The 22,335-nt window shown below is 47.3% G+C and overlaps 1 protein-coding gene and 1 long non-coding RNA gene across 4 annotated transcripts; both read left to right on the top strand.

Moving 5' to 3' along the window:
- The first annotated feature begins 6,643 nt into the window (after window positions 1–6,643).
- LOC125108855 (uncharacterized) lies at window positions 6,644–8,920 on the top strand. Its single transcript, XR_007130025.1, has 2 exons — window positions 6,644–7,425; window positions 8,352–8,920. It is a non-coding gene; the product is annotated as an uncharacterized LOC125108855 (long non-coding RNA).
- Window positions 8,921–10,625: 1,705 nt separating this feature from the next.
- On the top strand, window positions 10,626–20,786 carry ADGRF3 (adhesion G protein-coupled receptor F3). Of its 3 annotated transcripts, XM_047745204.1 has the most exons (14): window positions 11,307–11,424; window positions 11,732–11,792; window positions 12,215–12,355; window positions 12,828–13,001; window positions 13,521–13,739; window positions 14,280–14,489; window positions 14,974–15,117; window positions 15,287–15,483; window positions 15,885–16,064; window positions 16,989–18,377; window positions 18,843–18,884; window positions 18,973–19,035; window positions 19,500–19,555; window positions 20,423–20,786. In XM_047745204.1, exons 1-14 carry the CDS (start codon window positions 11,314–11,316, stop codon window positions 20,424–20,426), a joined length of 2,991 nt encoding a protein of 996 aa, XP_047601160.1. In that variant the 5' UTR covers window positions 11,307–11,313; the 3' UTR covers window positions 20,427–20,786. The 3 variants fall into 3 exon arrangements, with proteins under 3 accessions (XP_047601163.1, XP_047601161.1, XP_047601160.1); XM_047745207.1 differs by lacking the exon at window positions 11,307–11,424 and adding an exon at window positions 10,626–10,746 and having other exon boundaries at window positions 11,732–11,789; window positions 19,500–20,786; XM_047745205.1 differs by lacking the exon at window positions 11,307–11,424 and adding an exon at window positions 10,626–10,746 and having other exon boundaries at window positions 19,500–20,786.
- The last annotated feature ends 1,549 nt before the right edge of the window (window positions 20,787–22,335 follow it).

Below are 22,335 nucleotides of genomic sequence, written 5' to 3'. Positions count from 1 at the left end.
TTTTTTTTTTTTAAAGTAGCCCAGCATGGAGCCCAGCCCATATGGCCTGAACTCATGGCCCCTAGATCAAGACGCTGAGATCAAGGCCTGAGCTGAGATCAAGAGTCAGACACTTAACTCAGCCACCCAGATGCCCCCAAATATTCTCTTAACAGTCAAAGGAAGGAAGGTTTCCTCATCTCTCTGTCCATGATCATCATCATCATCATCCATTTTAACTATAACATATAGAAAGTAACATACTTGCGATCCACACAGCACTGCAAATTAACAGATGTTAATCTTTTACCACCCATGTTTCAGGACTTTTGCTTCTTTTTTGTTTCAGCTGAAGCTCTAAATCTTTACTATCTCTTTCCATTTTATCCCCAGAGGTAGCCACTATCTTGAGGTTATCATTCCTATTCATATTTTAAACTTTCATTACATGTGTTCACATCCAGATTCAATGCGGCATTATTTTGGGTATGTGCGTGTACTTGATGGTATCCCACTATCCCTAACCATTTACAACATTGTTTAGATTTAACATTGTTTTGAGGTTGATTCACATCCATTCATATAGATCTAGTTCATTCATTTTAATATCTGCCTGGTTTTAAGGTATGGTGGGGGTGCCCGGGTGGCTCAGTCAGTTAAGCATCTGCCTTTGACTCAGGTTAAGATCCCAGGTCCTGGGATCAAGCCCCTTGTCGGGCTCCGTGCTCAGCAGGGAGTCTGCTTCTCTCTCTCCTCCTCCCCACTGCTCGTGCTTGAGCATGTGCTCTCTCTCTCAAATAAATAAATAAATATTGTTTAATTTTTAAAAGTAAATAAATATTAAAGCATGGTAGTACATTGTGAAACTATAATTTGTTTATTAATTCTACTATTTTTGTATGGTAGGTTATTTCCACTTCTTGGGCCATTCTTCAATAAATTTCTTTTCTAAAATTTGTTTAAAATTCACAGACTCAAGAAAAAACAATCTGAGAACTACATTAAGTAAAAATCAACTTCTTTGTATATTTCTTCTGTGTGTGAGAGAGCAACATGAAAGTTGTGGACATTTCATTTTTAGAAACAAAAACAGGAAACATAACACTTTTAAAGTAAATAACTCAAAAGCAAAGTATACAGCTTGGTTCATTTCATGACCAGAAAAAGAGCCGTGAGTACTTTCAGTTTCTAAATTATACATTGTCTTTAGTTATCTTAATTTTTTTCAACAAGCCTGCATTGCTCTAATAAACTAATATCAAAGTTGCTTTTTGAAATAAATTATTTTCTTGCTTTTATATTTTTGATATATCCTTGTCACCCTAATACAGTGGAATTTTAATTGAATGCAAAATCCTATTTGGTGGGACTTATTCTTTAGGTGTGAGATAAAGGTCCAAACTAATCCTGCCCCACACTGAAGGAGACAGCATGGTACTCACCCTCATTTTTATTTGACCTGAGTATTATCAGGTCAGGAAGTGATCAGTTCACTTCCTATTGGCAATTATGACCCATCAAATGGCCTCTACCCATCTCATTACATCAGTTAGACTTGAGGAGGTTGGATTTTATCCTGTAAAGGATATTTTATTTTAAAGATTTTATTTATTTAACAGAGAGAGAGCATGAGCTGGGGGTGGAGCAGAGGGAGAAGCAGACTCTCCAATGTGCAGCGAGCCCAACAAGGGGCTTGATCCCAGGACCCTGAGATCATGACCTGAGCCAAAGGCAGATGCTTAACTGACTGAGCCAACCCAGGTGCCCATGTAAAAGATATTATTAAGTGTTCTAAGGGTACTTAGTTCTTCTGTAATGCATCTGGAGAAGGGTTTAGAAACACATGTAATAACAGTGACTGTAAGAGTGCCATCCATCTGCTACAAACAAAGCAGTCTTTTTTAAGATAATGGATATGGGGCATCTGGATGGCTCAGTTGGTTGAGTGTCTGCCTTCAGCTCAGGTCATGATCCTAGGGTCCTGGGATTGAGTCCCACATCAAGATCCCTGCTCAGCAGGGAGCCTGCTTCTCCCTCTTCCTGCTTGAGTGCTCTCTCTCTCTCTCTGTCAAATAGATAAATAAAAATCTTTTTTTTAAGATTTCATTTGCTTATTTAACCGAGAGAGAGATCACAAGTAGGCAGAGAGGCAGGCAGAGAGGGAGGGGGAAGCAGGCTCCCTGCTGAGCAGAGAGCACCATTCGGGGCTCAATCCCAGGACCCTGGGATCATGACCTGAGCCGAAGGCAGAGGCTTAACCCACTGAGCCACCCAGGCCCCCCTAGAGAGTTTTTTAAACAAATGTAATAAAGGGGTGCCTGACTGTCTCAGTGGGTTAAACATCTGACTCTTGATTTTGGCTCAGGTCACAATCTCAGGGTTGTGAGATTAAACGCCACATGGGGCTTGGCGCTAAACCTGGAGCCTCTTAAGACTTTATCTCTCCCTCTCCCTCTGCCCCTACCACCCTCTAAAAAAAGGAAAAAAAAAGTACTAACGATGGTTATAAGAGATATGTGCATGCTACTTTGAGAAGAGTGTATTAAGGAAATCTCTGTCATAAGCCTTCTGTAATGCACTTAAAAATGTGTTTAAAACACATGCAATAGAAACAGGGGATAAGTGTGCTGTATGACTGGGATCTTGACAAAAGTATTATTCCAGAGTAGTTTGAGTGACTTGAGAGATAAAGAGTTCAAGAAGACGACCCCATTGAGTTTTATGAAATCCTGGGATCATCCCCTGTTATGCATGTCTGAATCTGACCCTAAAATAGCATACCACCATACACTTAGAACTACAGTGAGACAGACCATCACCAGTGCCCATACTGGCCACTGGGGGCGTGTATGCAGCAGATCTGAATAGCACTTAAGACTTTTGGAAAGGGAACTGATGTTAAAAATACAATCCACACATGGTCGGTCAGATCTCATGACCCTAATCAACCAGGTCAATGCCTGCAACACAAAAATATCAACATTTTCCATTGGATTTAAACAATATAATATCAAATGTCCAGATACAATCCAAAATTACTTGGCATATTTAAAAAAAAAAAAGGAAATCTCAACTCACATGGGAAAAAAAAACAATGAACAGACAGCAATACTGAAATGACACAGATGTTAGAATTATCTTGAAAAAAAAAAAGACATTAAAGCAATTATTATAAAAGTGTCATAAGTATGAATATTCCTGAAATGAATCAGAGGATGAAGTCTCGGTGAAGAAACAGAAAACAGAAAGATCCAAATCGTAATAACAGTAATCAAAAAAAGTTTTTTTAAGTAACTGCATGGATTCTATTTGTTTCATATTGCTTTTATAACAAATTACTACGAATATAGTGATTTAAAACAAAACGAATGTCATATCTTACAGTCATGAGGATCAGACATCAGAAGTGAATCTTACAGGGTTAAGATAAAGATGTCAGCAGAGCTGCATTTCTTTTAGAGGCTCAGGAGAAGAATCCATTTCCTTGTCTCTTCCGGCTTTTTCTTTTTTTTTTTTTTAAGATTTTATTTATTTATTTGACAGAGAGAGAGAGATCACAAGTAGGCAGAGACAGGCAGAGAGAAAGAGGAGGAAGTAGGCTCCCTGCTGAGCAGAGAGCCCAATGAGGGGCTTGATCCAGGACCCTGAGACCATGACCTGAGCTGAAGGCAGAGGCCTTAACCCACTGAGCCACCCAGGCGCCCCCTTCTTCCAGCTTCTAGAGGCTACCTTCATTCTTGGCTCATGGTCCCTTTCTCCAGTTTCAAAGCACATCACCCCAAACACAGCTTCTGTTGTAGATCTTTTTTGTCCCCCACATTCCTGTCTTCCTTTTATAAGGATGCTTGTGATTACTTTGGGCCCACCCAGATAATCCAGAATAAACTTCCTATCTCAAGATCCTTAACATAATCACATCTGTTATTTGCAACAGAGAGAGAAAAAAAATTTGAAAAACTGAACAAAGATACAGGGGTCTATGAAAAAAATAATACAGGGGGGAAAAAAAGTCTAATATTTGTCATTAGAGTCCAAGAAAGAGAGGAGAAAGAATGTGGTACAGAAAAAATACTTGAAGAAATAATGGCTGAAATGCTCAAATTTGATGGATTACATAAAGCTACATATGCAAACAGCTCAGTGAATCCAAAACAGGATAAGCCTTTAAAAAAAAAAAAAAAAACCAGCCATGCCACATCATAACAGTTTCAAAATAAAGGGAAAAAATTTTAAAGCAGCCATGGAAATGACACATTACTTACCAGGGAACAATAACTATGGATTTTGCATTAGAAACCAGGAGGGCCAGAAGGAATTGGAACAAGATTTTTTAAAGCACAGTTAGTTGATCCTTGAACAACTTGAGGGTTAGGGGTGCTAACTCCACCACAGTCAAAACTCTGTATATAATCCTTTTGACCTCCTCATAAACAACCACTAATAGCTGAGTGGTGGCTGGAAACCTTACTGATAACATAAGCAGTTTGTTATCATGTACTTTGTGTGTTACATGTATTATATGCTGCATTCTTACAATAAAGTAACTTAGAGAAAACAAAATGTTAGGAAGATCATAAGAGAGTGGAGGGGGATGGGCAAAAGGGGTGACAGGCAGTGGAAGGCGCAGGCTTCCAGGTATGGAATGAATAGGTCACAGGAATAAAAGTTACAGCATAGGGAACCTAGTCAATGGTATTGTAATAGCATTGTATGGTGCCAGATGACGGCTACACTTGTGTGAGCTTGGCATAAGGTACAGAGTTGTTGAACCACTATGTTGTACACCTGAGACTAATATAATATCATGTGTCAACTACTCCAAAAAAAAAAAAAGGAAGAAAAGAAAATCTTAAAGAAAAAAAATGCATTTATAACACTGTACTGTATTGAAAAAAGATTGCATGTAAGTGGACCCACGCGGTTCAAACCTCTGTTTTTCAAGGGTCAGCTGTGCTACTGTGATCACGTAATCCAACTCCTTCATTGTATCGGTGTAAAAAGCAAGGTCTCTAGAAAGATGAAGTGGGTGTCTTGAATCACAAGGTTCTTTACTCCTGTCACTTGATATAATGACCACTTTTCCGTCCTCGCAGCTTCCTTGGTTTTTCTGAGCATGTGTCCTACACATTCCTTCAGCTGGAAATAACAGAAACCTGCTCTAACTAGCTCAAGCAAGAAGGGAAGTAATTAAAAGAAGCTGGGGGTGGGTGGTCCCTGATGGAACTCAAGATCAGGAGTGCAAAGGAGCTTCAAGAATAAATTGAAGTTAAAGCAATGGGCTCTCTTCTTGTTTCTTTCCATTTCTGTCCACACGTTAGCCTTACTCTTCCTTTGAGCACAGACCGTTTCCCCAGTCCAAATGACTGAAAACCAGTAACTGCTGAGATTTACGTGTTGCGGGTCCAAGCTCGGGCTCTCACCAGCTCAGGGCTCCCAGAATATCTCAGAAGAGAGTAATGTTCCAACGCATTAGGTGTGTCCTCATTGACTGTAGTCAGGGAACAGTAGCATGACTGTACAAAGTGACTACTTCCATGGTAAACCTGGGATTATGGGTGGAGGGTAGGTAGTTCTAGGAAGTGAGTCAGAAGATAAGTGGGATAGAAGCGGTAACATCAGGCTTCCAGAACAAGTACATACCATTTTTTTGTTCTTGACACACAATTACCCTAAGGTGTGTAGCAAGGTGTTGGAACAGAATCTCCAGGTTTACTGATTTTATAAAATCTACTCATTTGTATATATTGTCATTAGTTAAATGAAGTTTTCCAGTTTTCTCTTTCACTAGAATATTGAAATAAATCTTGTTATAATCTTGCATGGTGTTGGCATGGAACGTTTACTCTTTTCTTCTCACATTTCCACCAAGGGGAGGGAACGTCTCCTCCCCAGAAGGATAGATAGTCTTTGTCCCCTCTCCCTCTTCCCAAGCAAAAAGTGATTTCACTGCTTGGTGAGAATGCAGAATAAGCTCTCGATGCTCGCTCTTTGGGAATGGCCAGTCATCCAGACTCCTCCTGAGCAACCCTGTCCCTACAAGAGAGACCCGGAGATGCGTGGCTGTGTCAGGAACTAGCTAGGTAAATTCAGCTCAGGGAAGATGTATTGGGAAATGCATCTGGCTGAGATCCAAACCACCTTCTCTCTGTCAGCTCTTCCAGTAATGAAGCTCCTCTTGATCCCCAGATCAAGAGTTGTTGAACCTTGTTGATCATTGTGTCTGCTTCCTTGTGTTCCTTCCTGAACCTTGTTGATGCTTGTGTCTGCTTCCCCATTACTTTCCCCCTTTCAAACCTTAACACATAGTTGTTCACTCACAGAAAAAGAATTGTTCTTCTTTGTGGAGTTATATTACCATCTTGCAGCCTTTTGTGATTTGTATGAGACATTTTGTATTTTTCCTTGTAGATCACAGCTTTTGTTCCCAGTGGTCACATTTGCTGATTTAAGGACATCTAGATAAGTAAGGTATTCATGAGCTGACTTTGAAAGAACTTATTCTTAAGCACATACTCTCCATACTCCCTCCTGTTTTTATATTATATTCATTTCCTCTCCTCCTTAGGAAAAGAAGCCTTTTTGAAGAACTGGGATCTTTTTGAAGAACTTCTTTGTGGGATCAAATGCTATCTCATACTATCTTTAATGCATTTTTGTGGCTAGAAGTTCCTATGATTCTGTATTTAAATTGATCTATCTTAATTTCCTTTATCTAAATTCCTTAGATTCAAAGTCAGAAGACCTGGCTTTAAGCTTTGGTTCTGCCATCCACTAGCTATGTGACCTTCTGGCTCCTTTTCCTCTTCTATAATTTGAGAGAGCTGGCATAGCTGGAGTAGATAACAGTGAGGCAGGGAAACTGAAAAGGCTCCGTTTCTGCTGTTTTCCTGCTAGGCCCTATTCACTCACATTCTATATTTCACCTGGCATCTGAGTAAAAACCAGAGAAGCTGCATTCCCACTCCAAGGGGGAAGCAAGAGAGTTAAGCATTCTCTGAATTCCATCCTTGGCCCCCAAACACCTGCCAATGGCTAAGAAGAGCCGGGTACCAAACATGTTCTAGAACATTAGCTTCTAACAAACCTGAGTTGACGCAGGCATCAACGTTCCTACCTTCAGCAGTTAACGAAATAGCACCTATAATTCACTGGTCACTGACCTTTGGTCGGATCCTATCCTGGATTCCTGAAGGAACACATATCCAGGACCCCTTTCCAATGGAAACCCTTAACCCTCAGCAACCCCTAACTGCCCCCCCTCCAACTCTCTTTTCCTTTCCGAGTCTCCCAGACACACTGTCTGCTATTCTCCGTCACTCAAGCTACTCAGTGAACTCCTTTCACTTCCCTCTTGCTCTTATTTTACTTCTATCCTGTGCAAAGCCAAGGAGCCTCTTGGCTGGGCCTGCGGGACCCCCTTCTGGATCCTTGGACCCAGGATCTCAGGTGAGGTCCCTTCCCAACCTAACAACCCATCATTTAATATTTCCAATAATGTCATGCCCCATCAGGTGGAAAGAGAAAGAATTTAGGATTCATATGGACTAAAGGTCTAAACTACATTTATTCTTTAGTAATCTATTAGTAGTTTACATAGTAATAGAGGTAAAACCTCCTAAAATAACCTGTTTGGAAACAAAGGAGAGAAACCCAGATTATAAACCTTTGCTATCAAAGACTCTGCCGACTTGGCCTGGAGGGCTCAAAGCACCAAGGAAGGGAAAGGAAATTTCTTTTGCCCAGGGTGCAACCTAGGAGCCCAGAAAAGCTGCCCGCATGGGTGGAATCTTAACTGGTTTCCAAACATCATTACGGAGATCAATAGCCTCATGGTTGACCTTTGACTTGGGAGAAGAGTGGCAGCAATTAAGGACCTGTTTGCCTGAACCCCACCCTAAGCTGGAGACCTGATTCTGCCTCCAGGTGCTTCCTGCCAACCCGGGGACTCCTGGGCCAACCTGAAGGACTCTGAACTTGGTTGGTCTGTAAGAAAGAAGTTGAGACTAAAAGATTTGTTTTTTGGTTTTTGTTTAAGATCTATTTATCATTTAAGAGAGAGTGTGTGCGCATGCAAGCAGGGTGGGAAGGGACAGAGGGAGAGTATCTCAAGCAGACTTCCCGCTGAGCAGGGACCTCTCCCCTCCCCAGATAATGACTAAGATGAAATCAAGAGTAGATCACTTAAGCGACTGCGCCACCAAGGCACCCAAGATCTGATATTTTTATTAGAACTTTTTTTCCATTATGGAATGATTGAAAAATCATTGAAAAATACAGAACACAGAAAAACATGCCAAATCCCACCATTCAGTTTCAGCCACCATTAATGTCTTGATGTGTTGGTTTCTTTCTTTTTTTTTTTTTTTAAGTAGGCTCCTAACTGGGTGTGGAGCCCCCACACAGGCAAACCCACCACCCTAAGCTGAAGACCTGAGCTGAGATCAAGCTTCAGATGCTCAACCCACTGAGCCTCCCAGACGCCACTTGGAGTGTGTCATTTATCCACTGAATCATTTAAAACAAATATCACTTATGGCTGTCTGGTGGGCAGTGTGAAGCCCTGAGGAATCCGAAGGTAAAGTCAATGGACACTTCCCAGAACCTGTAGCATTTCTGTCCGATCTTTCCTCAGTAATTTTTTGTACAAGCAAAAGTGCTTGAAACTTCTCTCCAATTACAGAAACAGTTCCACCTCTCTCTTCTGTAGTTTCTGCTCCTTGAAAGACCCTGTCGAGCCCCGTCCAGGACCACCTTAGGCTTGGACTGATGCACTCTGGAGACTGTGGCAGAAGCTGGTGGTGGCCCATATCCCCCAGCCCCTCTGAGACCACCTGCAGCTGCCGTGGACGGTTCCCAACATGCTGATGGCATCCCCCCCTCCACGTTCTCAAACCTAATTCTTTATCATTCTCAAGTTTTCTGAAATCAATTATTAACAAAGTCTTTGTTCCCATGTATGTCATTGCTCTGTGTGTCCACTATGTCTTGGCAGCCATCCTAGCAAGGGGACAGTTGAGGAGGTGGGGGAGGTAGAAATGTACTGGGGATAGATTTTTACCCTAGGTATTGTGTGTGTGTGTGTGTGTGTGTGTGTGTGTGTGTGTGTGTGTGTATGAGCATGCACACGTGTGTGTTTATGCATGTGTGTATGTATGTGTGTGTGTGCATGTTTAAATCTACTCTTCCTTTTTTTAATTGGGAAAATACATACCTATGTTTAGAAAAGATATTTATCAAACAGACACATCTGCACCCTTAATCCCCTTCCCCAGAAGCAACAGTTGCCAACGTTCTGAGGTGTTTCCCAGAAATATTCTAGGTATAAAAAGCATAGATGTTGAATATAGATTCCCTTTTTTTAATGTAAAAGATGGCATAATACACACTTCACACTGTGCCATATATATGGGGATTCACCTCAAAATAGAGTTACCTCACTTTTTTTTCACAGCGATGTTCAGTTGTTTGGAAATGTCCCTTTTGAATGGACATTTTGGTTGTTTAATTCATTTGCTATCACGAACAACTCTGCCTTGAACATCCTTGTACACACATTTTTGTTTACATGTATCACTACACTTCTCTCAACAATGAATATAATCAGTATCTTGTCTTTTGATAATTAGTAGGTGACAGAATATTTTATTTCTTTTTTTACTTTTTTCTTTTTTTGTTTTCTTATTTTTGTCTGTTTTTTCTCTTTTATTTCAGTTTTATTTTCTTATTTCAATGTGGATTTTTTTTTTTTTTTTTTTTTTTTTTTTTTTTTTTTTTTTTGGCAGAGAGAGACACAGCGAGAGAGGGAACACAAGTTAGGGGAGTGGGAAAGTGAGAAGCAGGCTCCCCGCCAAGCAAGGAGCCCAGTGTGGGACTCGATCCCAGGACCCGGAGATCATGACCTGAGCCAAAGGCAGAGGTTTAACAACTGAGCCACCGAGGCGCCCCTCAATGTGGATTTTTTATATGTTTGTCAAACTATTGATAATTCTTTTTCAGTAAAGAGATTTTTTCTATTTTTTGCCTATTTTCTATCTTACTGATGTAAGATAAAAATCTCTTACGTTAAGGCTGGCCCTCTCTACTCAAGCATCATGCTACAAACTTGTTGTCTTTCACCTTTTCACTGCAATGTGCTTTTCCTCCCCAATTTATAGCGTTTTTAGACAGCCTAATTTATTTTTTTTTCTGCTTTCTGGGTTTTGTGTCATATTTAGAAAAGACATCCTCACTTCAAAACTATTTCTCCCAGCATTTTTCCAGGTTCTTGGTTAAATTTAAGAGTCCAGAAATTATTCTAGACCAGAAATCAGCCCCAATGTTTGTCTTTTCTGCATTGGCTCTGGGATCCATGATCCAGATTTCCCAGGTCCCTGGCTTACTGGCACATTGCTCGTTGTGACCTGGGACCCTCAAGCCCTCTCCTGTACACCGAGTTCTTGGTTCAGACCCCAGGGGGAAGCCATGCAGACCATTCTCACTGGGGCCCATGGGTTCCAGGTGGCCCCACAGGGAGCTGGATGCCCATGTGACTCAGTCACAGACTATCGCACTTCCTCTGTAAATTCGGCTGGCTCCGGTCCCCTCACCCCTCCCATCCCCGCTGCTGAGCCTTGCCAGCCCTTCTCTGAGGGAATTTGCATTATGCAGCAACCTCAGGACTCTTGAGGACTGCCTCCCTGAGCCATGGTCTGTGCAGCTCTCCCCGTGCTACTCCTGGCCATGACTCTGCCCCCGGTGGAGTCTTCAGTTGCGCAAGTATCCCAACCCGTGAGTAAGACTGGGACGAGGACCCAGGGAAGGTCTCCAGAGCTGACACAGGGGCCTGTCAGCATGAGAGGCAACCGGTGTGGATGAAGGGACAGGTAGAGGAGCAAGGACTGAAGGGAGAGGAAGTAATATAGAAAAAGAGAGGCCAGTTTCTTATAAAAATCTCTGAGAGGTCAGTCTTATTTTCCAGGGAGTGGGAGAGCTTTTGTTTCTTCGAGTCACTGTGAACTCCAGTGATGCCAGCTGCACTTTGGATGAAGTCTCTCCCAGTCAAGCTTACAATTTAAAAATGGAAAGAAAAGAAGAATTTTCCAGAGTTGGGAACCATGGGCATAGAGGACAGGAGAGATTCTGAAGACAGCGAAGTCGAGATAGCACTTTGGGATCTCTGTTTTCTCCCAGGAAGACATCTGCATCTCTATCCATATCCATATCTGTGTCTGTTTTTAGATAGTACGCATGTTCATATACAATTTTGAGAGAGGGAGGAGTTAGTGAGGAGATGATTTATAGGAACGAGAGACGAAGGGAAGATGCTGCCTTATGCTCACCCTCGTGGCAATTCCTATGGAGAAAACAGAATTTCCCAAGCCGCTGGGCCCCAGCCGGCTCTGCCCAGCCCTCCCCAATGGCGTTCCAGACACTGCCATTTCAATTAGCTTAGAGGCCCAGGGACAGGTAAATTCAGGAAGGAATTAAGCAAAGCATGTTGACTCTCTAGGGTGTGCCGGGTTCTGGGTTCAGGTGGGATTTGCAGGCCCTGGTGGAGTCCTCTGGGCTGCAGCCCTGGTGCCTCCTACCGGAAGCTTGCGTTCCTCTCCTGATGTGCCTGCTTGGGTCTAGCTAGGCGAAAGAAGAGCTTCAAAGAGATGGAGACATGCCAAATTACTCAGGCTGGCCTGAGTCCCCTAGCGAAGAAGGTGTCTCTGGGAGAAACTTGGGGTCAGCCTCCTCTCAGAGGTCTCTCCTCTGTGCTCTGTTCCAGGCACAGAGTCAGGCTGGAGGGGAATCAGGGCAGCCATTGGACCAAAGGAGTGGAGAAGGTGGTGAGTGGATGGAGTGGACAGGAGGAGGAAGCAGGGAGTGGAGGGAGGGCAAAGGGAGAGGACAGGGAGCAGGGGATGAGGCTGAAGATGGCTCCCAGAAGACTGGATTCATGGCTGCTCATGGTGGACACACAGATCCAGAGGCCAGTTCTCTAGCTGTGAGGCCTTGAGAAAATCATTCTCCTTGGAGAGCCTCATCTATAAATGAGGGTTTGGGGGAGGGTAACATGGAGTTGTGTGTGAATGCACGGTGGCTAGTGAAGGGTTACAGCTCTCTCAAGTCTTGTCAGCTCCTAGCTGGGCTGTGGGAGGTGGGATCTGCCTAGGGTCTGGGCAGGGACCAGTCAGGTATGGGAGGCAAAAGGGGACCAGCCCATAGCCTTGCCGCCTCTCCTCTCCAGCTGCCCCCCCTGCTCCTGTAGAATCAGTCCTGGCCTCGGTCTATGTACAGCTGGCCTTGTCAAACCAGACCTGGCCACTGGCAATCTCCAGGACCCTGACTCGCCCCCTTGCCTCGGCTTCCTCTTTCCCAAGAACTCTCACTGGCCTCAGCCTCACGACAGGTAGGGGGGATTCTACGGAGCCCTGTCTCTCAGTGGCCCGTCCACCACTTGTGGGGGATGGGGGCTCAGAGAGAAGGGGACACAGGCTTCCTAGGTCTCCTGCAGCCAGCTCACCTTGACCGCTGCCAGCCCCTCCCATTTCCTGGAGGGTCTCCATGGGCAGGCTCCTTCCTCACCTCCCCACCAGACAGACCCTTCCCTTCCTGTTCCATGTCCCCATCTTCTAAACTTTGGCAGAGGCCCAAGAGGCAGACAGTGGTGGGTCGGATTTCTCCACCCCCGCAACCCCTGATGACTTTGCCCAGCAGGAAATCCTCTGCTGCTTTTCACCCTGAGGAGGCAGTCCCTGACGGCTGAGGCCCTTGTGACTTTGGGATGGCTCCAGACAGCCAGCCCTAGAACCTCTCAGGCATCAGACTACCTGGCTCTCTCCCACAGCCTCTCCACTTCTTGTCCCCACCCTCTGCTGCAGAGTGTAACGTCCACGCGGATGGGCAAAGCTATTGTGCGTGCCTGTCTGGGTACCAGTGGAACACCAGTGTCTGCTCCCATCACCGCCCCTGCCAGACCACCCACAACCACAGGCCCTGCGGCTGTCTGGTCTTTGGCTCTACTGAAGCCGGGTACTGCCAGTTGCTGCCACCTGGTAAGGAGGGTTGGGAACTTGGAAACCAATGAGCCCCAGTGTGTTTTCTCCTCTCTGACCCCTGTATTTCTGCCAGCTGGCCCAAGCCCAGCTTCCTCCACCGGGCAGGAGAATTGCCAGTTATCCTGGGGTGGGGGGTCACAGCCCTGAGCTTGGGACCTGAGTAGTGAGACTAATGAACAGTAGGGCTCCTGAGACATATGGACAAGGAGAGAAAGGACTAGAGTGACTGTTGTTGACCCTAGAGGGCCAGGAAGGGGCTCCAGCAGCCCCAGGTTGCCTAGGGAGGGAAAATCATGGGCCACAAGGCTTCCCTGTTTGGCTCCCTAAGACAGAGTTCTCCAACTGGACAGCAGCAGCCACACTCATCCAGCGACAAAACAAAGTGACATAGTACTGGGGGCTGTGGGGAGGGAATGAGGAGGAATGGGCTCCCGAAGTTGGGGAAAGAGTGAGAACTTAACTGCAGAGGGCCACAATTCCTGCTCCAAGGGGCCCCTGCCTCCTACATCCCTGCAGCCCCCGGAAGGCTGAGCCCAAACTCCTGGGTGCGGACGCCGGGCACCACTCTGAACCTGACCCTCATCAAGAGCCGTGAGACCACAAACCTTAACTGGTTCCTGCGGCCCGCGGGCAGCCCCACCCCCATCCTCCTGCAGCCAGGGACACGTGTGTCCCTGGCCTCCAGCCCGGGCCAGGCTGTCCTCAGCATCTTCAACGTCTCCCACCGATGGGCAGGTAGCTAGCTTGCCCTTCCTCTCATCTCTCTTCTCCTATGTCTTCCCCTTCTCTTCAGCCTTCTCTTCCCCTGATCCCCTCGCCTTCCTCCTCCTCCCTCTCTTCTCCTTCCTGCTTCTCTCTCCCCTTCCTTTCCCTTTGCATCTTTCCATTTATTCATTCTGGGGAAACAAAAGCTAAGGGGCCCGCTGATGGGAACAATCACAAGAGGAGAATGCCGAAGGTAGGGGTCAATCTCGGCCGTGAACAGACAGTGTGTTCCCGTCAAGATGTTGCAGTGGCAGCAGGTGGTTCAGGAAGGACATCCCCTAGCAGGAAAGGGGTTCACCTTGGAATTCTTGGCTCCAGGCTATTTAAAAAGGAGCCTCTTCTCTGGGCCTCTTCCTCCTAGAAATCCTTTCGGGGGCAGGGATCTCCGTTGCTGGGCTTGAGAGGCCCTGGGGAAGGCAGACCTCGGGTGTAGCTTCGGGAGCAGCAGAGCTTCTGTGGCACAGGTGGGGCCCGCAGGAGCTGGGAGGTGCAGCAGGTGTGTATCCGCAGGTGAGTACCTGTGCTGCTTTGAGGCTCAGGGATTCAGGTGGGAGCTGTCCCAGCTGGTGGAGGTGCCGCTGCAGACAACAGATGTGGCTCGGCTTCCAGACCAGCTCTCCATTTCCTGTGCCACCTGCCCCGGCTTCCAGCTGACCTGCTGCATCCCTCGCACACATCTGGCCTACACAGCTTCCTGGAGTCCCGGTGAAGGCAGCAAAGGTACGGAGGGGCTGTCGGGGTCAGGGGACAGGTGGCAGCTGGCTCTCCAGGTCACAGGAAGCAGAGGCTGCAGTGCAACCTGAGTTCGGAGTCCAAGTCCAACCCTGTTTTTACCCCACGAGCAATCCTAATTGTATCGATCCAGCAATAACCACATGAGCATAGATAATTTTGCAAAATGTTTTCACACAATCTTAATGAACTCTTGCAATATACTCTGTGAAGTTCATTTGATGATAGACCCTGTTTTACAAATGAGGAACCTGGCTTCATGTCCTGGGGTTAGTTAGAGACCCCCCGGGTGTCCCTCACCAAAATCCAAGCCTTGCCTCCGTAGTTTGATGCTCGTGTACCACTCAGCTCTCCCTCACTGTGTCATCTGCTTCTGAAGTTTCTAGAAAGACTGAGAGGACATCTCTTGGCCTGCTGGGTTCCAGGTCTATTCCAAGTGCAGTAACTGTTTCCTCTCTCACGTCATTTGCAGCCTCCTCGGCTAGCGCACCCGGCTCCCAGTGCTTTGTGCTGGCTGTCCAGCGCTGCCCTGCGGTGGACACCACTTACACTTGTGAGCTGCAGAGCCCAGGGCTGGCCCCTCTCAGGGTCCCCATCTCTGTCACCATCATCCAGGGTATGTGGGGCTTGGGATCCAGCTGGCTGACCTCTCACCTCCTTGTCCTGGGTGCTCCTCGACCCTGCCCTGGGCCCCACAGCCAGTCTCCAGAGCCTGGTCAGTCTTCTGCCCCAGAAAGGCTGGGGCTGGACTGTGGTTGCCGATCCTCCCCGATATCATTGTGCAGATGGAGATACCACCTGCCCAGGGGACTCCTCAGCTACTGCCTGGAATGTCACCAAGGCTGGCCACGTGGCACAGGCCCCATGCCCGGCAAACAGGACGGGTGTGGTGAAGCGGACCTGTGGGCCGGATGGGATTTGGGAGCCCGTTTATAGCAGCTGCACAGACGCAGAGCTCCTGGCCTTGCATCGCAGAGCCCGGGTAACGCTTCGGGCCCCGCTGCCCACACACCTCAACCTCCATGCCCTACCCCTTTCTCACTCAGGACCTCGCTTCAGAAGCCTTCCCCCCTGAGGCTGGCCTGAAGGTCCTTCACCCTCTCTGAACTGGAGCCTAGCAGAGCCAGGGAGTGAGGCATGGGCCGGAGAGGGCCCAACGCTCTCATTGTGGGGCATGTGCTATTCTCCAATCTTAATCCCACCAAGTGACTGTCCCACGAAAGTGTCATTTCCTTCCATGTGGCTCTCACAATCTTGGTTTCCTGTTCCCTTGGGACTGGTGCAGGGATGGGGAGGAAAGACTGGGATAGGGGAGGAACGGCCCCTCCCTAATGAGGACTTGCCCACCCCCCTCCCCAATTCCTGCTGTTTTGTCTGTCTCAGCTGCTATGGGCAGGCCAGGGCCAGCCTACTGTGGAGGTGACCCAGATCCTGGCACGGCTGTCGGAGCAGGTGACGGCGGTGAGCTCTCCCTCTGACTTGTTGGCACTGCTGGGCACCATATCATTCCTGGCCCAGGTGGTGGTGGATGCTAGAATACAGCTTACCCTCAGGGCCCTGCAGGTGAGCTCTCTGAGCCATGGTGGGGGCCAGCTGGGTGGTGGGGGCCTGAAGCTCTTTACCTCTGGGCACTTCTGTCCCCCTGATATCACTATGGGCTGTCAGACAGCAGACCTTTCTAGAGTCTGAGTATCTGCTCCCCTAGTCCATCTCTCTTCTTGGACACCAGTCTTTAAGGCCATGGAATGTGGAGAAGGTCTGATGCTGGGAACACATGGGAGGTCAGGGAAGGCAGGAGTGGGTATGAAGAAGTGACTTCAGAGGCATTCATGCAAAGGCACCCTACACCAGAAGCCCCTCTACCCCGCCCCTTGAAACACACACACACACACACACACACACACACACACACACACACACACGATACCTACATGGAGATACTAGAACACTCTTGGCTTGGCTAGACTCACCTAACCCAGCTCTCACTATGGGCAACAGTTGGTGACCAATAAGAGGCTTCCTAAAGAATAACTAAGGACAATGACACAACACACTCTTCCTCTCTGGGAATGTGTATCCCATGTGGGTGGATGGACGTGCATGTAGTCTTCTACTTCAGAACACCATCCCCTCTACTACTGGGGACCATTCTTAGCTTTATAGACCTATAGGGGTCAAGGAATTGGAAAGGGGCCCCTTAGGGTCTGGGTGACCCAAGGGATGGAGGTGGAGAGTCTGGATTGCATCAGGAGACCACATACTTGAAGCCATCCCAGTAGTGAGCTAAACAGCTCTCCATCCTTCCCCGACAGAAACTCTTCCTTCATGGGTCTCTCTTCCTATCCCCCTTGCTCTCCACCCTTGGGTCTTCTGCTGGACTAGGAAACGTGGGTTTGGGGCCTAGAGTTCCCTGTGCCCCTCGCCCAGTGCTGTGGGTAGCGGCCAGGGCTCCACTCTCCATTGGGATCTTTCTGTTGGGTGTCACAGGGTCTGCTGAAAACCACAGACAAGGTCCTCGACATGGACACCGACTCTCTGTGGGCCCCAGCCCAGGCCCAGAAGCCCTCGGTGGGCTCAGCTCTCCTGCTGGCTGTGGAGACCCTGGCGTGCCACCTGTGCCCACAGGGTCAGCCCTTCTCCTTCAGCTTGCGGAACGTGCAGCTGCAGACCCAGCTCCTTAGACCTGCGTTTCCTGCTGACTACAGAGCCTCCTTCTCCACTCAGCCCCCCTTGCAGGCACGCATTCCCAGGCGCTCACTGGCCCCGCTGCGCCATAATGGAACTAACATCAGTGTTACTAGCCTGCTGCTGCGGAAATTGGACCGTCTTCTGCCCTCAAACTATGGCCAAGGCCTGGGGGACTCTCTCTATGCCACTCCTGGGCTGGTCCTCTCCATTTCCATCATGGCAGGTGGCCAGGCCTTCAACCAGGGAGAAGTCATCATGGACTTCGGGAACACAGCTAGCACTCGCACTCCCCACTGTGTCTTCTGGGACCACGGTCTCTTCCAGGGCAAGGGGGGCTGGTCAGCTGAAGGGTGCCAGGTGCAGACGGCCCACACCAGCCCCACCACTCAGTGCATCTGCCAGCACCTCACTGCCTTCTCCATTCTCATGTCCCAAAATACTGTTCCAGAAAACCCCACCCTGGAGCTGCTGAGTCAGGTGGGCTTGGGGGCCTCCATCCTGGCACTGCTCGTGTGCCTGGGCGTGTACAGGCTGGTGTGGAGAGTCGTGGTACAGAACAAAGTTGCCTACTTACGCCACATGGCCCTGCTCAACATGGTGCTCTGCCTTTTGGCTGCAGACACCTGCTTCCTGGGAGCCCCACTGCTTCCTCCCGGGCCCCGAAGCCCGCTCTGCCTGGCTGCTGCCTTCCTCTGTCACTTCCTCTACCTGGCCACCTTCTTCTGGATGCTGGCTCAGGCCCTGATGCTGGCCCACCAGCTGCTCTTCGTCTTCCGTCAGCTGTCCAAGTGCCGAGTACTCTCCCTGATGGTGGTCCTCGGCTATATGTGCCCAATAGGGTTTGCAGGGGCCGCCCTGGGCCTCTACCTACCCCGAGGGCAATACCTGGGGGAGGGGGCATGCTGGCTGAATGGGAAAGGAGGGGCGCTCTACACCTTCGTGGGGCCAGTGCTGGCCATCGTGGGTGTGAATGGGCTGGTACTAACCATGGCTGTGCTGAAGCTCCTGAGACCTTCGCTGTCAGAGGGGCCCCCGGTGGAGCAGCGCCATGCCCTTCTGGGGGTGACCAAAGCCCTGCTCATTCTCACCCCCGTCTTCGGCCTCACCTGGGGACTAGGCCTAGCCACTCTGCTGGAGAAAGTCTCCATAGTTCCTCACTACATCTTCACGATTCTCAACACCACCCAGGTGGGTGACTATGTGGTGGCTGTGCTTGTCGCCCTTTGAGATGGTCTAAGTCGTTGCCAGTCCCTTCTCAAGGAGGTGTCATGGCAGAGCAGAAGAAACAGTCTTAGGAATTTTAGAAGACTTAGGTGTGGACCCCAGTTCCTCCCCCGAATAGCTGGAGAACTTTGGACAAACCTCTGTGAGCTTTGGTTTTCTTATCCATAAAACAGTGTCTGGTTTTGCCAGAGAGGTCAGGGAATTGTCAGTGCCCAAAACTTTGATATCTCCTTTGTCACCAAAGCAGTAAGAGAAGCGTTTGAAACAGATTCTATGCACCACATGATGTGAATGTGCAGAAAACTCTAGATGGGAAGCCTCGGGACATGAATTAGGGAGACAGAGGCTGAAGGAAGAGAAGAGGGAAAGAGCTGGTTTGGGTTGATTCCTTCCTCCTTGACTAACTTATCCACGTATCTCTCTTCTTAGGGTGTCTTCATCTTGCTGTTTGGTTGCCTCATGGACAAGAAGGTGAGTCTGCCCACCCAGCCCCCGTCTGACTTGCGGTGCCCAGGCGAGGACTTAGGCTGGCATAACCGGAGCATTATCTCACCTGCAGATACGAGAGGCCTTACTCCAACGCTTCTGCCGCACCCCACCTCCCAAGTCAACCATCTCCCTGGTGAGTTGCTGCCTTCAAACCCTCAGTTCTCTCACTGAGAGCAAGTTACAAGCAGCTGTTCCACAGCCTTCCTAAGAGAAACAGCTAGAAGCTGAGAGGAGGCTGAGGCTCCCTTTTAGACTAAGGATGTACCGGGTTCAAACTCCCCAACAATGGAGAAAGGAGCCGCATCAGAGCAGTCAGAGTCAGGTTCCCGGCTCCTAATTCCAACCTGGACTCCTGGGGATTCTCTTTGTCCCTGGCTTCTCCATCTGAAAGCCTGCCTCCGGTTACTATATGAAGGGAATAGGTGGGATCGGTAAGTCCGGGAGTCGGTGTAGCCAAGAGCAAAGTTCTTAGGATTACTGTGGGCCTGGCAGGAGGGCAGGTGAGAACGTGAAGATGGGTACAACCTCATCAAAGGAGAGTTGATGATGATGATAATAATAATCACCCTGCAATTGGGCCTTTCTGCCCCTTCCTAGGCTACATATGAAACCTACATCCCAGAAGACAGCAAAGGAAGAAGTGAAGATGCCAGGTGAGAAGCAAGCCCTCCTGGGAGCAGCGTGAGCAGCACGGAGTGAAGCCGAGGGTAGCAAGCAGTGTCCTGGCTCAGAAGGCTCCTCTTCATGTCATTGTCCCAGCCCAAGGATTGGAAAACAGACTTTCCCAGCATAGACATTTCTGGATGGGATGGGGAAGGTGGAGGCCACAGCAGATGGCCTAGCATCTTCTACTGCTTTCTCAGAAAGCCAGAGGCACTTTTACCACCACCAACCTTTGATTCAGTTCACTCTGAACATTCCTTTTCACACTGTCAAATATTTAATTATCCTGAAAAACCTTTGCTTCGAAGGACTTGCCATCGGTGGGCGTGGTATCCAGAGGGCAGGGCAGCCTTACAAGGTCTCCTTCACCAGCGCAGAGCTTCAAGGTGAGCCCTTCCATGGGGAAGGCAGAAGCTTTGAGTGAACCACACACAGGGCCCATGCGGTCCTTCTTCCGCGGGAGCTGAGCATGTGCTGAGAGAATGTGCCTGAATCCACCAGGATGGACCCCAGCCCAGTGCTCTGAGCCCTTCTGACCTCCCAGAGCTCAGCTGTTGGCAAAGACAAGCTAGTGTTTCCACTAGTCACGTTCCTTTCTCTTGCAGGTCACTTATCCCCATCCCTAAACTATGCAAGCAAAAATAGCATGAAAAACTAGCCAAAGCTACCTAATAATAAGCCTTCCTCTGCTGTAAACACAGTCGACAGATAGTAAAGTTCAAAATGATGGCAAGTAATGATTTTGCAAGTCTCAACCAGTTGACAAATCAACAGTTCTTGTTACAGATATATTTGATAAAAATTGTTTTCTTTTTAACTATTCAGTGATTTCCTTTCTGATTATTTCTTCTCTACAGCTAGGAAGAAAAAGGATGGCTTAATGACAGGAACTCTGATCTTCCAAACATTAAAGGTGAAGGACAGATTTTGGTTTCTTTTCAAAGTTTAGGAAAAGCTGAAGCTAATAGGTCCCTCTTTCTTTAACTTTCACAACAATATCAATATAAATGTAAGTTTCATAGATGTATGCATGTAACACCAAGTCACTGATCTGAGCACCTTTGTAAGAATGCATTAACAACTTTAAAGTACAGCGGAAATTACCACAGACCGCCAAGGAGTAAAGCGACAAGATGACAAACACTGACATTTAAAAGTGACAGGCTTTAGGGCGCCTGGGTGGCTCAGAGGGTTGGGCCTCTGCCTTCCGCTCAGGTCATGGTCTCAGGGTCCTGGGATAGAGTCCCACATAGGGCTCTCTCCTCAGCAGGAATCCTGCCTCTCTGCCTACTTGTGATCTCTGTCTGTCAAATAAATAAATAAAATCTTAAAAAAAAAAAAAAGAAAAAAGTGTCAGGCTCAGGGTGCCTGGGTGGTTCAGTGGGTTGATTCTTGGTTTTCTGTTCAGGTCATGGCCTTGGTGTCATGGGATCCCCAGCGCTCTCGCTCTCTAAAATAATAAATAAAATCTTTTTAAAAATTATATTGAAAAAAGTGATGGGCTCAAGATAAAACTAGATATGGAAGAGAAATATTTAAGAGAAGTCTTGAGAGGACACAAGGACATCTAGCTGAATTAACTCATGGAATCCACAAGATGATGAAAGGGTTCTGAAAATTTTTTCAACAGGATAAATGAAAAAAAATTCTCATGAATGAGTCTTTGTTCATTAAAAAATCCATGGCTATTTTTATAAAATGCAATGGGAACATTTTCTGTTGAAATCAAATGGATATGCAGTTGAAAACAGTTTCTTACAAACATGATCTGTGTGAATATTTTCAATGTATATAAACCAGCGCAAATATTTTTCTAAATGAATTCAATTGGGTTTTTTGGTGTTTTTTTTTGTTTTTTTTTTCAAAGAGAAGATACCAACTCAGCAGGACGATTGCAACATTTCTAAGCCTCAGACCTGCCCCAGCCCCCAGGGGAGGTGGGAGGCAGGCAGCCACTGGAACAGCTAGAGCTCTGCCTGCTGGTTTCCCTGGCAACAGAGTCCTGTCTCAATCGCCCTGGTACTTCATTAATATTTACAGTCTTAATTTTTTAAATTATAAGATTATTTTTGAATATTTCAACTAATACACATTCATTTTAAAAGCAGCAGAGACTCTGAGTGTGCTTCCGTAGAAATCAATGTCTTATTCTCTTTCTCAAATGATGGCACGTAGTTCACGCTCTGCTGCTGAAAACACACTTTAGAACTGATCAATGAAATGACAGGAAACCTTTGTTCACTTGACTCTCACATAAAAAGGGACTGAAAAGAAGGTTCTGCAGGTAAATATAAGAAAGTGAGGCTTAGCAGGAATTCCATTTCTAAAAAGATGACTTAAAGGAGTAAGTAGAGGATCCCCTGGCTGGCTCAATCTGTTGAGTGTCCAACTCTTGGTTTCGGCTCAGGTCATGATCTCAGGGGCATGAGATGGAACCCTGCACTGGGGTCTGCACTCAGTGTGGAGTCTGCTGGAGATTCTCTCCCTCTCCCTCTGCCACTGCCCCCCCACCCCGTGTGAACTCTTTCTTTCCCAAATAAAATAAAATCAAAGAAAAAAAAAGAAAGAAAGAAGTAGACATGTGAGCCGACAAATGTATAAAAGATGTGCATTCTAGGTGTTTATATCCTCAAAAAAGAGGCACTTGGTAAAACAAATTAGGACATATCTACCAAAGGAATGCTATAGGGTCATCACAAATGATGATGTATAGGGGCGCCTGGGTGGCTCAGTCAGTTAAGCAGCTGCCTTTGGCTCAGGTCATGGTCCT

This window comes from Lutra lutra, chromosome 9, assembly GCF_902655055.1.
Source record: "Lutra lutra chromosome 9, mLutLut1.2, whole genome shotgun sequence".
Lineage (NCBI taxonomy): Eukaryota > Metazoa > Chordata > Mammalia > Carnivora > Mustelidae > Lutra > Lutra lutra.
The sequence above is the reverse complement of the archived record's forward strand: the minus strand, read 5'-3'. Positions and strand labels throughout refer to the sequence as shown.